Genomic DNA, 16,467 nt, shown 5'->3' with positions numbered 1-16,467 from the left:
GATGTCGGATCATCATTGGAAAAACTACAGAAAATCTGTGGAAGTATTAGTGAAGCGAAGTCTTCTGGATGCGATGGAATTCCAAATAGAGCTCTTAAACTGGCCATTGAGACCTGGCCCAAGTGGTTAACGATCACTTTTCATTTGTGCATGATGAGCAATGAGTTTTCCCTTCATCAGAGAAGCGGAGGTTGGTTTTAGGACCAAAACCCCAAAAACGCTGTTCTTAATCATCAAGCAAGTTGGAGGTTTATCAGAAAGACAATGTGGGTTTCGGTAAGCTTTTTCTGCGTACGATGTGATAGCAAGGGTCGTGGATCTAGCTAAGGATGCGATGACCTTCGGCAAGTGCTGCGCTGTGGTAACGCTGGACGTCAAAAGTGCGCTTAATTGGATCAGCTGGGACTGTACTAACGGCACTTTGGCAAAAGTATTATAGTTGTCCCTGCTATCTACCTTGGTTAATCGGGAACTATTTCTCGGAGAGACTCCTATGATTTGATAGATCCCTATCAAGTGCCGAAGGAGTGCAATGGGATCTCTTTTAAGGTACGTGATGTACGAGTATGGTGAAGGATTCTACGGTTGTCGGTTTTGTGGAAGGCTGCAACTGCTAGTCCATGCTTGGCAAGGATTATGCCTAACATTGGATTAATGAGATGCAGCGCAATCTATTCCATTACATGTAATTTCTATCTGGCCAGGAGTAATCTTCATCGCCGAAAACCATAGAAAAGTGATTTCCGGTATCGTAGGAATGATCCCTATATGTGTTCTAGCAAATGAGATACATTGTCTTTACGAAAAAAGGAAAAGAAATTCATCCGATGTGATTGAGGAGGAGAGGACACCTTAGGACCCCGTTATCGATCAGTATGTGTGCATTACAGAAATCAATATTTGTCTTCGTAGGAGAAGTCAGTTGACTGGTAACGCCCTATCAGCGTCTTACCAATCGATTGATTGTCACAACGAAGTTAAGTGTTTACTATTACTTATGTTAACATTTTTCCTTCGATTGGCTTTTTGATGCATTGTCATATTTAAAAACAAATCATATACATATGGTTCCAATTAGAATAAGGGCAAGTTCGAATAATGCGAATGATCTCTTTCTCATATTACAGATGCATGTTTATCTTGGGATCAGACAGCGATGGAACAGTTCAGCAGATGTTTGAACCCTTGCTCAAACAAGTGATGCATTACATGTCGAAATACGAGAACTTTGAAGGAGTTGAATCCTTAATGGAGGCCTTAATGAATGGTATTTCCAATAGTGGTAACAGTTCTATACGAGATCTGTCGGCTGTCTGCCTACGCGAATTTGTTGAGTGGAGCATCAAACAAGTCAGAGCGGAACAATTGGCAGCATCGGAGGGCAGTATATCTACTATTTTGGAACATCTAAAAATGTACAGCTTCGACTCAGATAGCGCGAAAAGGAATGGTGCCGCCTTAGCTTTCAATAATCTATATCGCATCTTGCGAGAACAGGAGACAATATGCGACGTTTACTTCATCGATTTGTTTCATACGTTTTGCGTTAATTTCAAGCTCAGTGAAGAGATGAGTACGATTTCATTAGCAGAGAATTTGAATTCTGATCTGGAACAAGTTTCGATGAGTTTAGATCATGTTGTTCGCGTCTTGAAGGAGCGAAATGACATTTTCAATAGAGAGCAGTCTAACAGAATTGTTCCCTCCGTGAAGGAGATTAAAACGTTGAAAGACATTGTTCTATTTCTGGTTACTGAGTGTTCTTCAAAGCTGATGAATTATCGTCATAAATGTATCGAAATAAGCAGAGTGTTATCAGTTCGGGTCCTTAACATAAATTCATATGCGGAGTTTTTGAAAAAACATACATCTATCGGACTTTTGCAAGATATTTGTGAAGGGCCAATGGACGGAACGGGGATTAAAGCACGCCCAAATTTAGATTTTTTGAAGAACGAGAAGAGTTCTCCGTATTCATTGATTTATTCATGGCTCCAACACTTTTTGTCATCTTTGGATTGTTATTGTTTGCTTTTAGATGTTAACTCCCTAGAAGGCTGCAATGATATCTTTGATGGAGCCAAAATCTTTGAAGTCATTTCCTATTATCTAGATAACATTTGCTGGGAAAAAGTTGTTGAAATTTTGAACAGAATCGATCCGAACCCATCCATTAGTAGTGCGGATACAATCGTGCAAATGAATTCCGAGGATTGCTCTAGAATCGAAACGATTAAAACAATCATAACAATTCGCATTATGGACTTTATGTGTAAAGCTCATGCGAATGGCTGTGCTGATGCATTTCCAAGTTCATATTGGGCTGAGAATAAACATCTTATCATAAAATTTCTAAATCAGATGATATTTGAGGTGCACAAACTGAACTTTGACTTTAGAGTGCAGAACATTCGTAGAAAATTACCGAAATACATTGAAGTTCTTATGGAAATTCTTCATGAAAAATGCGCAGATAAACAATTTGTGGCTGAATTGCAACGAGACATCTTAGAAAGTTTGAAATTTCGCTTAAACGACATTCACACGTCGATAGAAGAAATTTTAAGCTCTGACTCCGTATCTGAAGAGCAACAGAACTCTGTAACTGGTATTAAATTTGTATGTCAGCACTTAGAAGTTTTTCATGCCGATGCATCGGGGCGGAAATTTTTGAAGAATATGTCAATGGAAATTTTCAGTGATTTATTTTTGAAGATCAAGAAAACTGTGCTTCGAAACGCCTTTGCTGTTGAATTGGATCCAAGCGTTGAGAAACTAGTGAACGAGTTGATGTCTGTGTGCTTTATTGTAAATACCATGGCTCCGAATGTTGTCCATTGTCTTTTAGACACAACGGAATTGAAGGCGCAGAAATCGGGCACAATGATAACGCATGGGAGTCATTTTTTGAAAGTTTACAAGAATACGGTCTTCAAGTATAGCGATGAAAGGTAAGTGCCGGGAGTCGAATTTCTATTTCTCGTATAAATTAATTGAATTGTCGTACAGGTTCATTCAAGATGTAATTTCACAACTCCTTCGAAACATTACTTCGTCCAATTTCCATCAAATCTTAAATTTTTTCATTGATCTCATCGATCATCTGGATAAAAACAGAAAGGACGATACATCAAGCCTTAAAGCAGCAATTGACCATATTTTGGAGAATATAGCAAACATCATTCAAGTGGTTAATAAAAATAATGAACATCAAACATTCACCAAATTGGTGAGTAATTTATTGAATGCTAGTCCGTACGAAGTGCAAAGGTTCCGAAAAAAAGCTGCGAGTCTTGAAGAGTGGATTTTGGATCAACTGAGAAACGAAACATTATCCTTGAAGCGAAAATCGAACATCATCTATCTTCTTCCAGCATTGGTTGGACCCGACGACCAAGAGCACTGCGAACTCACTGAAGCCTTGGAAGGCATCCAACGACAATATCTCCCATTAAGATCTTCAGAGTTTGCTAAAAACAGCTATGAGGAAACTGCACTGAAATATGTATTCAAATATTTGCTGAACTGCCTAGTCTTTTCCAAATCCTATGTGATTTTAGAGTTTTTGATCAAATGCACTGCCCCAGATAGTAAGCATGTAATCGAATGGATGATCCGGTCGGAGCTAAAGTCATATACTTTACTGCTGTCCATTAATCAACAAACTACGCAATTGAATCTGGTCTTGAAGGTGATCAGCGATCGCGAAATTGAGCCGAAATTCCGACTGACAATTCTTGATCGCTTTCTGCTTACAATGATTCAAAATTGTCATACAAAGAGTCTTGAGGAGTTCTTTATCGCTAGCATAAAGCGAATGTACGAAATGATAGAGACTAACTATGGATCGGGAAACTCTGGATGGATTGTTGAGCATTCACTAGTTGATCGTATCATTGGATTTTCTTTGGTTGAAGTGATGTTTGGGAGCTTGTCTAAGGACAATCTCCTCAGTCGAGATAGCGCGATAGGAAGGCAGCTTTTAGGCGAGTTGAAATCTGGCAACGAACTCGTCGGGATTTTGACAAAGAAAGCGTTCTATTCCAGAACTGAGGTGTTTGTGACGGATGATCCATCTGCAAAGGAGTTATTTCGCCAGTATCAATGCGCCGCTTACCGTTCAGTTTGTTCTCTTGTCTCCAATACACAAAACGGGTTACAATTTTATTCTAAATTCATCTTTGAAGAAAACTCAACGAAAAATGAGTTAGTTTGGCAAAAACTAATTGATTGCACGAATAACACATTATATAGTTTCGACAGCCAAGAGATGGAAGAATATCTCAAAGTCAAGGAACGCTTTATATCGATTCGAAAAATCAATCCACGACCAAGTTCCAGTGGCCTACTACCGACGTATTCCTCCAGACAACTTCAAACTCAAAGCATTTTCCAATCGAGTCTAAGTCAAGATGTTTCCAAGCTCGACTTAAATTACTCCACAGTTCGGACCGACGCTGAAGTGCTTGCGCAAATGGAAAAACTCGAAGGAACTGTTGCTTCAGTCCACTTGGAGCGCACCGAATTGAATAAACATGAAGTTATGCCGATTTTATGTGGAGTTATTGAACATATGTTTGAAAATAGTATTGCACCGAAACCACCACCAGGATCGGAAAATCGACGTCCATACAAGTGGATTACTGCAATTGCAAGTGCTATGGAAAATTCTGAAAATCATAAGAATATTCGATTGTTTTTGGCGCAAATGGTGCAGAATTGTCGAGAGGTCTTTCAGCATTATAGTTACGCGCTTTTCGGTCCAGTCCTTCAGGTTTTGGTTGATGAATGTGCGGGGACTCGACTTAATTTCTTCACAACTGATCTCATAGCAATGCTGTTATCTTGGAGTAAGTACAATTATTTGTAATTCATTTTTCTATAAATTTAATATTTAGATACTGAATCAAGTGAAATGGATGCGCGGTTTTGTATCAAAATTAGACACAGCTATCAGAACTTTGAGTTATTTCCTCTCTGCGACCAGCATGATCTGACTCTGCAACAAATCGGTACTTAATTGTTGCGAATTATTTTGATCGATCTCATTTACCAAGGCTCTGAAGAATTGCCTGTATCACCACTTGTTTAATTCATGCGATCCAATACAAATTGAATACGGACTACTTAACCCTCTATAAATATCCGTTTTTAAGCGGAATCTCCTCTCCGCTGTCTTTAGTTAGGCTCGGTTCTTATGGTCTATAATTAGGCTGTTTTTTGTGGGTAGGATAGGTGAATGTGTTTACGCACAGAGTGTTGGACTCCCATAATGCACGTAGACGGACTGCCAACTAATGTAATGTATGTATAATGTATGTTTTGCGCAGTGAATCCGGCACAAGTGCAGCAACATAATCCGCATAACTGACCAGACACGACTCTTCTGGCATGACGAGTCTTATCAGGCTATCGTTGGAAGCATGTCAGAGCGCAAGAGATAGCTCGGCATGTGAATGAATTTACTAGTACGTCTGCCCATCTTAAGAAATTGAATGCATTTTGTGGAGTCTCCTTTTATCTAATCCGTATTCTGTCATTGTGGCTTGCCTCCTTCGGCATTCTCGTTGAATTTATGGTAGTGTCACCGCGAATCTGAAAGCATCGGGCTGGTGCACTGCGACAAATAGCGTGAACCACTGGGAACTTGCCGAGAAGTCTTCTAGAATTCGCGTTAGTGATTCCAACGCAAAGGTTATGTCGGGTATGCTTCGCGTCGCCTTGGATGCGGAGTTTAAACTATGAGCTGTGTTCTGCCATTTCCAGGAGCCTTTTCCCTCTGGAATTTATCCCATTCCACCGCCCTGACATTGAAGTCACCTCCAACCAGGATCCACCACTCCGGTATCCTGCAGACCATTAAGCCTGCCGGATAATTACCTTATTTACTCATCCGCTGTTAGATAAACGCTAAAAACCATTATCACAAAGCCATCCTCTCGGCTCAGAGCAAGAATCTAAAATCGGGTGCCGGACCCAGATGGCAGCGGTATCTGATAAGTCGAGATGTCATGAAGCTTCCATCCGTGAATTGGTACTGTACGCTGATGAGCACTAAATCATATTTTACTAATTCTGATTTTCCTGCTATTAAGGAATTTCCTTGCGTATTGCACGGCAACTTCCACCACAGCGGGATGTTCTTGAGACTTCGAAAAGGTGATACCCGTTCGGGCTCTGGTTACACTGGACTTTCACGCTTGGTGGTTTCCTCTAATTTGACCTTTTCTGTGAGACAGTCAAGATCTCGAATTTGCATGGAGAACGTAAACTCTAGATTAGAAACCAGAGCTTTCTCTCCTAGTAGCCCCTTGACCATATAGCGGAACATACTCTTGCGTGTTGTCTTCGGATTTAATTTAACTAAGGCTTCGCAACCTTCCAGTGTCTTCGGGCTTGATCTTATATCGGATCTCGCCGAGAATTTCCGCAAAAATTTTGTATTCTGTCAGTTTAATGAGACGGACCGACGATCCAGTTATCCTCCGTTTTTTCATCTTTACTTTAATGCCCCATCATTGGTATCCGCCTTGACTTTGGGTAGACGTGTTGTTTCATTTTCCTTTTTTTTTTAAACCCTGGAGATTATTTGGATGGAGTCTCTTCCAGAGGTGTCTTCCTGTTTCCACTTTTCCCCAGTGCGTTTGGCAAACGAACTAACTGCGGCCCGTTTGGTGCTTACGGTGTTCTCAGCTGGTAGCGCAGTTATTTCTGGGTGTTTTCTGTTGTTCTTTTTCAGGGGCAGGGTACTAGAATTGCCGTCCCGGTACCGGCAACCACATGATTTCCTATTTATTTGGCTGTGCATATTCTGGTGTCTCGCTGGGTGTTTCAGCCCTTCCTGTCTTCTTCTTTGCGTGCTGCAGTGAGCGATGCATTTTCGTACTCTGCTCAAATGCAGGAAAATCTTCCTTCTTCTTTACTATTTCCTAAATTTTATTATTTTCATACTCCAAGAAAATGATGCCAGTCCATTAAAAGCCCCCGGAATTTACGGATGAATCGGCGCTCGTCCGAGCCGACGCAGTATACTAATATCGGTTCGGTGCACAATATCTTTGATAAAAACGATAGTGGAAGTTGGCTTGCATTTTAGCGTAACCACTTTGGAGTGCCAGCTTTTAAGCGGTTGCACGCCATGTTGCTGTTTATCATGCGTTTTATTATACAAAGTCCATGCGTATCGTCCTGTCGGAAAATTATGGTGGAAATTGCAGTAAAGTTAGTTTTAGAGAAAAGGAAAAAAAAACTAGTAAGCCATTTAGCCTTTGATATCGAAAGAACATTAAAATTAATAACTAACATGTGAATAGCATTATTCACGCGAGAAAAACGTTAAAAAACGGTTTCTGACAAGATTTTGACTGGTGGATTCCGCATGAAGGCATCAAGCATCAAGGATAAAGAGCATCGAAATTGTGTAGTGCTACGCACCAATGGATATTTTCAATATAGAAGGAGGAGGCTCCCTATATGGGTGATCTGAATGACAAGTTGAGCTCCGACAACACTTTGTTGATCGTAACAGTAACGGTTTGTACACTTTTGCAACTTCCTCCGTGTCGTCGTCGGTGTTACACTTTTCAAGCACAGCTCTGTCATATATTTTGATCGGTACCGAACATCTAATCAAATCAACCATATTTCAATCAATAGTGCTCAAGAAGGCTACATACAGAGGAGTAATTCAATTTTGTCTGAATGTTATTGCGTATTCGCAGGGTAGGTGAGAGGTAACTAACTGGTCCGTGGCCCTTGTGCTTTATGAATTGGTGTGTCAATGGCGTTTAGATGGGCTTCTTCTGTGGGTTTCCCCATTCCATGTGGCAAGCATAAACAGCTTGCAGCCATGTGTTCGCCGCCGCCTGGTCGCCCACCAATCCACTGCATCACATGTATAGGACTAACACTAGAGTACAATGGACCACTAGGGTCTGAGTGCTCAGAGGCTTTGCCCCTCCCCCACCTCATATACGGAACACCACAGTAAATGGGCGAAAATTTCCAGGCGCAAGTAGCGAAGAACGTCGAATATATGCAATTGTTTTCTTCTAACATACATAATTAAAAACAAGTCGGAATACCGGAAGCTCGCACTTCGAGTATAAAGGTTTTGTGTTCATCTTATCTAAGAAATTTCAACGCACATTTTTTTATCCGTATACAGCTACAAAACTACGAGACATACGTAAATATTACAGCCGTAGATGTTACGCTCACCCTAAACAAACAAACTGCCTATTTTCGAATACTGTACACATATAGGCACGTATATAAATTGATCGTACCCATATTTTCGATTTACTTCTTATATCTATCGGAATTAGCCACTACCCGCAAAGTCCATTAGCACGCATATACTATATACCTACATACACACATGTCTCGTTGGAATAATTGATATTCATATACAAATGACTAAAAACTAAAACAAAATAATCCTTTTCCACCCAATTCATACAAACTTATTTCGTTGTGGTATTGACGAATTGATATGTGATGATGACGTCATGCAGGTTGTAGAGTGCATGAAATTCACAAAAAACTGTAAAGTTTTACCCCCTATAACTTTGTTAATAATAGTTTGATTTTCTTCAAACTTGACCAAGTTGTGCATTATGTTCTTCATTACACGCATGCCAAATTTTGTACTTCTGGGATGAACATAAGGGGGGGTTGCCGGGTAAATTTCTAAAATATAGAAATATACTATTATTAACTTTATTCGTGTAGATATCGGAACCGGATATATTTTGAGGCCTAGACTTCGTAGGGATGCACCACTGTGATTTTTTTTCAGATTTTTCGGTTGTATAGGTTCTGAGAACGAGACCTGTTACGCTTTTTGGGGGTCATATTTTGAGCCCTTACTCCCCTATGTTTCACCCAATATCAAATATTGAACGGAAAGTACTAATGGTACTAATGGAGACCTTTCATTTGACATCCCACATGGCCACATTTTATGAAAAAAAATTTTGCACCCTCCTTTCACATGTATGGGGAGCCCCCCCTTAAACTTAACACAAAATGGTGTCAGTTACTGCATGTAAAGGGAACGGCAGGTCACATACTCCTACCAACTTTCGTGACAATCGGTCCAGCCGTTTCCGAATAAATCGGCTGTGACAGACAGACAGACGGACAGACAGACAGACGGTGCAGGGCTTCGGAAACCCAGTACCGGCGGCTTTTGGGAGTGGGCAAGCAGGCTCCCGGCCGTCGATATCCCTCGACTGCAGTGCCTCGGTGGTGGATTACTTGGCCACCGCTGCATCAAATACTACAAGTAGCCTGGAGAAAGAGGCATTTAAAAGGAGTACATCACTCCCGAGAACGCCTGTTCAAAACCCAAGAAAAGATGGGGCACAAACTGGTCAGTTATTAGCCCATAGCGGGGTAACTACACCTGGTCGAAATATGTCGCAGGACTTAGTGGTTGATCCATTTAAGAGAAGCTCGACGATAGCGCGATCTCCTCCGAAATCAACCTTGATGAAGGAAGGGAATCAGGGAAGCATTCGGAAGGCTAATAAGTACGTAAGCGCCCAATGTGAAAACCAAGCGGAGGAGCTATCTCAGAGTCCGGAAGAATCATCGTTTGCCCTACTCGAAGGTAAAATAGTAGAGTTGTCGGAATTTATTAAGGACAAACACAACGTGCACCAGGCCATCAAAAACATGGTCCGTACCATTCGGGTACTATACAATGGTGCCAAGGAAGAAAAAAACGCCTCGAAGAAATCAAGCGTCGCCCAGGCAACACAAGTGACACCCCCTCAACATCCAAAGGGCGGTAAACTTGAAAAGAGGAGTAGAGAGTGCGCGAACGATTCTTTCGGATCCTCACAGGACGCGAAAAGGCAAAAAGGCCTCTCACCGGCAAAAGGCAAGGGAAACAAAGTTACCAACATCGTGGAAACTGCGGCGCCGGCTCCAATTGACCCAAGGGAGGCAAAGCCTCAAAAAGGGACCAAGGAAGCATGGACCAAGGTTGGTGGAAGGAAAAATACGGCGCAGAAAAGAAGATTACGGCCCGAATTAATCATCATCTCCAAAAAAGGGGATATGACTTACGCCGATATCCTTAGGAAGGTTAAATCCTATCCTGAGCTGATGGACCTTGGAGAAAACATCAGCCGAATCAGACGCTCCCAGAAAGGAGACTTGATTCTGGAGCTGAAGAAGTCTCCGGGCAAAACGGCAGAAAATTTCCTCGGCAAGGTGGAGAAGTCCTTAGGAGAAGAAGCTCAAGTACGGGCCAGAAAGCAGGAGCTTGTCATAGAATGCAAGGACATTGACGAAATTACGACCAAGGAGGATATCCGTGACGCCCTAGAAAAGCAGTTCGGACCACTTGGCTTGCAAGATTCCGCAATCAGGGGACTGAGGAAGGCGTACGGAGGCACGCAAACGGCAACTATATGCTTACCAACTGAAGCAGCGTTCAAACTGCTGGCGGCTGGGAAAGTAAAAATAGGTTGGGTCGTTTGCCGACTCAGGGAGCAGGTATCCCTTAAGCGCTGCTTTAGATGCCTGGAATTCGGCCACATAGCGGCGAAATGCACCGGTGACTGTAACAGGTCAAAATGTTGCAGAAAATGTGGGGGAGAAGGCCATATGTTCAGGGAATGCAAGGCTGAGCCTGAATGCATGCTCTGCAAGGAAAAAAAGGGCGTCGACTGTCGGCACGTTGCAGGCAGCAGCAGATGCCCAGTGTTTAGGCGAGCCTTGAATGCAGTCAAAAAATGAGGTTGATACAAATCAACCTCAACCACTGCGAGGCAGCGCAAGAACTTCTCTCGCAGACCATCTATGGGAATCGAAGCTGCCATAATCAGCGAGCCCTATCGCAACAATAAGAGCGGTGCCTGGACTGCAGATGAAATTGGCAAGGCGGCAATATGGGCGTGTGGAAATCAGGCCATTCAAGAAGTGATGGAGTTTCCAGAAGTTGGATTCGTCAGGGCAAAAATAGCTGGCATCTATATATATAGTTGCTATGCTCCACCAAGCGCGACGATAACAGAATTCGAAGGAATGCTAGGTATGCTAGTCTCGGATGCAAGAAGTCGAAACCCCAAGATCATAGCTGGTGATTTCAACGCGTGGGCCGTGGATTGGGGCAGTCGCACTACGAACACCAGGGGCCGTATCCTGCTCGAGGCTTTCGCGGAGCTAGATTTGGTGCTTGCCAACACGGGAAACGTTTCCACTTTTCGTGGGACAGGGTCGGGCTCAATAGTCGATCTGACATATGTGAGTACCACATTGGCGAGGAGAATGACATGGTTTGTCAGTGAGGATTATACTCACAGCGACCACCAGGCGATTTTCCTCCAGATCGAATATGGGCCATGCGTCGATGCGTGTCCCCGTGAGGCTGGAAACCGGGGCTGGTCCGTGAAAGGGCTTGAGGAGGATGCATTCATAGAGATGCTATTGGGAGGCCAATGTCCCGGTGGTGCGGCTACGGAAAAGGTAGAGCAAATGATGGGACGCATAACAAGAGCATGCGACGCTGCTATGCCGAGGCGACGAGTTCTCGCAAAAAGGCGCTCAAACTATTGGTGGAATGAAGAGATCGCGGTGTTACGGAATGCATGTTTTCGTGCTAGAAGGATCTGCCAACGATCTAGAGCAAGACCAGACTTCGACGAGAAACGGCTAGCATATGTGAACCTTCGAGGTAGGCTTAAGCAGGCTATACGGACCAGCAAGCGAGAATGCTTCAAGCAGCTTTGCACAGAGGCAGACCAAAGCCTCTGGGGAACAGCGTACAGGATAGTTATGAAGAAGATGAGAGGGCGAACACCACAATTGACCTGCCCGCATCTTCTGCTCGATATCGTGACGGCGCTCTTCCCCCCGGATAAAGGGGAGCGCAAACAACACAAGCGAGCACTCGACGTCTACACCATACCTGCGGTAACTGAGGAGGAACTTATGCAAATTTGTCGGAGAATTGGTGATAACAAAGCACCCGGTCTGGATGCTGTTCCCAATAGAGCCCTTAAACTCGCTGTTAAGACCAGACCCGACTGGTTTATCAGCGTGTTTGAGACATGCATGATAGAAGGAATTTTCCCCGATCGGTGGAAGAGGCAAAAACTAGTTTTGCTCCCGAAGCCGAATAAACACCCAGGACACCCATCATCATACCGACCGATTTGCCTTATCGACACGGCAGGAAAGATGCTCGAAAGGGTCATCTACAACAGACTGCTCCCTATCATTGAATACAAGGATGGACTATCGGAGCGACAATTTGGATTTCGTCAAGCCCACTCAACGATCGACGCCGTAGACGTTGTTTTGAAGCTGGCTCGAGACGCGATGTCGTCTAAAAAATGCTGTGCCGTAGTGACGTTGGACATCAAAAATGCGTTCAATTCCGCAAGCTGGGAGTGGATAAAAAGTTCACTGGCTAACACGGGTGTCCCTAGTTACTTGACTAAGCTCCTCAACAGTTACCTTTCGGAGAGGACACTGTGGTACGACACGGATGAGGGATCCAAGCAGTACACCGTCACCGCAGGAGTACCACAGGGCTCAGTGTTGGGTCCTCTCCTGTGGAACGTCATGTACAATGGGGTCCTTGTCCTTCCCGTGCCAAAGGAGGCCACGATAATCGGTTTCGCAGATGATCTAGCTGTGGTTGTCGTCGCGAAAGAACCTGAAGACGTCGAAATGTACGCTAACGAAACCATTAGCGCCATAAAAGCGTGGCTGGAGATGGTTCAGCTTGACCTTGCGGAACAAAAGACGGAGGCGGTCTTGATTACCAATCGTAGGAAGAGGAATACGATTAATATTCGCGTTGGTGGTCACGTCATCACTTCGAAGCCGGTTATCAAATACCTGGGGGTGATGATTGACGCTAAGATCAATTTCAGGGGACATCTGGACTATGCCTGTGAGAAAGCGGCAAATACCAGCGTATCATTAGCGCGGATGATGCCTAACATTGGAGGTCCAAGGTACAGTCGCAGATTACTTGTAGCCGGAGTGGTTCGCTCCACACTATTATACGCGGCACCAGTTTGGGAGAAAGCATTAGCGTGTGAGAGTAATCGTAGGAGAGTGAATATGACTTACCGCTTAGTGGCGCTAAGGGTGTGCAGCGCCTTCAGAACAATATCAGGCGAGGCAGCGTGTGTTATTGCGGGAATGATCCCGATAGACATTCTGGCAAGTGAGACACGCTGCCTGTACGAGGCAAGGAAGATGAATCCTCTTGAAAAGGATGCAGAATGCCGAAAGGCGGCAAGGCGAGAGTCGCTGGAAAAGTGGCAGAAACGGTGGGATCACTCGCAGAGGGGTCGCTGGACCCACACTTTGATTCCCCGTATTGAAGAGTGGATCCAGCGACGACACGGTGAGATTAACTACCATCTGACGCAATTCCTGTCAGGACATGGTGGTTACAGGAAGTACCTGCACCAATTCAGGCTGGATGATTCTCCCTTGTGTCCTGAATGTGGTTGCACACCTGAGGACCCGGAGCATGTTATGTTCCACTGTCCACGATTTCTGGTCTGTCTGGAAAACTCCCTGAAAAACAGTCTAAGCCCGCAGAATATCGTCGGGGAAATGTTGAAATCGAAGGGAAACTGGTGTGCGGTGAACACCGCCATCAAAGAAATACAAGAGGAACTGGCAAGAGCGGAGCGCGCAAGGAGGACGCGAAGAACGGAAGGCGTGGTCGCGTAAAGCGCAGTCCACCCCGCGAAGTAATGCTTTGCGGCGGTCCCGCGGGGAAGGAAAAAGGAGAAAGTGGGGGTGGTTTTAGTGGGTGAGAATCCCACACGCTGCTGCAACCTGGCGCGGCAGTGTCTTTCTAAGATTTCCACCTCCATCCATAAAAAAAAAAAAAAAAAAGACGGACAGACAGACAGACGGACAGACATCGAATCGATTCTAATAAGGTTTTGTTTCACACAAAACCTTAAAAAAGGGCCGCGAGACGAAACTTCTGTATGTAGTTTTTTTGGTCGTGTTGACGTCGGCGTCGAAAGGGAATTTCATCTGGCCATAAAAATTCAAGCAATGTACCGCGAGACGAATGTGTGTAGTCTTCTTGGCCGTACCAACATCCGCCTCCAAAGGGAACATCATACCTTCAGCGTGCAGCGAAGCACAAAAACAATTTGAAAGTGCTACTTTTCCTAAGAATATTAACGAAGAATTGGAGCACTCACAGTATCCTCACATACGTCAAAACAGAAACCACTGATTGGTGACCACTGATTGACTTCGGGGAACAGAGAATGAGATCTCATGTCGAATGTAATTTCTGTTGAGCAAAGTGAAACCCATTCATGGGGGAAACATAAAAAATGTGTTGTCACCAGGCATTGACCTCCAACAAAACCAGAGATAAGCACTTTTTACTTCAGTTCAGGATGCCTCGCTCCCAACAAATATATAAATATTTGTACATTCTCGATGACTCTTCAATTACCAACACTAGTTGTAGGTTATGCAACTATGGAAAGGAGGTCATCCAGCATATAATAACTGTCTGCAGCATGCTGAGCAATACCGAGTACACCAGCCGTTGTAGCTCCGTCTGCAAGATTCTCCATCAAATCTATTGTCAATGACGACACTGTTGATAACAATAGGCCCGATCTAGTTCTATGCGTCCTGCATAATCGAAGTAGCTGTTCCTGGACCGGAACACTGCTTATAAACAGTGAGAAAAATTTCGGAGCTAGGGCGCTTGGCGGACGAAATGGAGCAGACATGGAAACTACAAAACATCCAAGAAGTTCCAGTTGTGATTTCAACGACGGTATTAGTCCCAAAAGATTTGCATAAAGCGCTGAAGACGGTCGATCTAAGCCGGACTGTACATGGAGATGAAAAAGGCTGTGATCTTAGTAACCTGTGTTATAGTCTGAAGAGACCTGCTCGATAACAGTTTGGCCTAGTGGGCTCGGTTTTCAATTTGTACTGTCTAGAATTTATCACCTACCTCTCTCTGCTGTTTATAACCACCACCACCTCCTCATTGCTTAAAGTGTTTGCGACTATCAGGGAAGTAGCGATATATTTTCATATTGTCGTAAAGACGCATCATTGCTGTGATGTGACCTTTGGTTTTTCCCTTGTCTTAGCATAGTGAAATTCAAATTAGATAAGAGCACTCTTGAATCGAGCTCTAAAGATGGGAACGACCAAAATTGCAATCGGCACAAAGAGGATCAGAGAGCTCTTTCTCTAAGATAGAAATTAAAGTCTATCGTAATCAAATAGCAGTTTAGCAACTAATCAACGCATGCTTACAGATTAGGGGTAAACGATAAAGGGTGCAGAAATGACCGACCATTTGTATCAAGTGTATTTTCAAAACGGCATCAAATAATAATTCTAGTCCATTAGCCATACATAGCTTGTAACTCACTGGATTTTATATGCAAAATAGTATCATTGGAGCGAGTTCAATGGGTATTTAATTCGTTCCATAGCCACAAACCGCCGGGCTGAGATGGCGTCATTGTTACCATATTAATAACGAGAAAGGCTCCTGGTATGGGCACCTTGCTATAGCTTCTGGACAATGAAAGTCTTTGCATAAGCAAAGCAAATTTTTTTTTACAAAATATAGTCAAATGAAAGGTCTCGATTAGTACTTCCCGGTGTCGGTCTTATTTTTGATATCTGTTCGAAAAGTGGGGGGTGCGGGGCATCGAAAATGATCCTTTCTTTCACGGACCCGTTCTCAGAACGTACTTAACCGAAAAATCTGGCAGTAACGATATTCTGCCTAGGCTTCGAAATACCCTCCATACTGATGTCTGTTCAAATAAAATTAATAATAGCATATTACTTTAATTTTTAATAATTGGCTGCAGAACCCCCTTAAGGTCATCCTAGCACCGTGAAATGTATGAATGCAGCAATGTAGGCTATGGCATAGAGCATGATCTTGCCAAGTTTGGTGGAAATCGCACTATTACTAACAAAGCTATGATAGGTCAAAGTTGTCAATTCTGTGCAAATCTAAGACTTTGAATGTTAGTATCACGCGAAAGTGGATATATGCATATATTACGTGGGAGATTCTAATGGAACAAATGTCCACTCAAATATTTTTATATAAGAAACACACAAAACCAGAAGTGTCCAGCTTCCGGTCCCCTGACTTGTTGATGTATGCATGCAGCGTCTTGTGAGTTGACGGTGCGTTGGCCGAGTTGGTTGAATGTTATCCTCTTGATCTCGCTGCCCCGCTTCAAATCCGGCTTAGTCGGAATATATGAGTTTGTCTTTTTGCTGCTCCGCTGTTGTCGGCTTATCATTTGTACAGCATTGAGTGTGATGATAATGAAACTGAAGAACCCCCTCATTTAAAACAAATAGGAAAAAATAACACTACGAAAAAGAGACTGCGTTGATGTTACATATTCCGCAAAGGGGATGAACAGGAGACATAAATGCATTCTGAGTGTAATTATGCGG

General features: G+C 43.5%; 1 protein-coding gene across 1 annotated transcript in view; it reads left to right on the top strand.

The window, feature by feature from the left end:
* LOC119659829 (DNA-dependent protein kinase catalytic subunit-like) overlaps positions 1-16,467 on the top strand; it is a 45,912-nt gene that overhangs the window by 13,065 nt on the left and 16,380 nt on the right. Inside the window, exons 6-7 of the mRNA XM_038068122.1 lie at positions 1,128-2,951; positions 3,010-4,850. Coding sequence (XP_037924050.1) covers positions 1,128-2,951; positions 3,010-4,850 — 3,665 coding nt within the window. The remainder of the gene's footprint in view (positions 1-1,127; positions 2,952-3,009; positions 4,851-16,467) is intronic.

Source organism: Hermetia illucens, chromosome 6, assembly GCF_905115235.1.
Source record: "Hermetia illucens chromosome 6, iHerIll2.2.curated.20191125, whole genome shotgun sequence".
In the NCBI taxonomy this organism is placed as follows: domain Eukaryota; kingdom Metazoa; phylum Arthropoda; class Insecta; order Diptera; family Stratiomyidae; genus Hermetia; species Hermetia illucens.
Note: the sequence above shows the minus strand (reverse complement) of the source record. Positions and strands in the feature narration are given on the sequence as shown.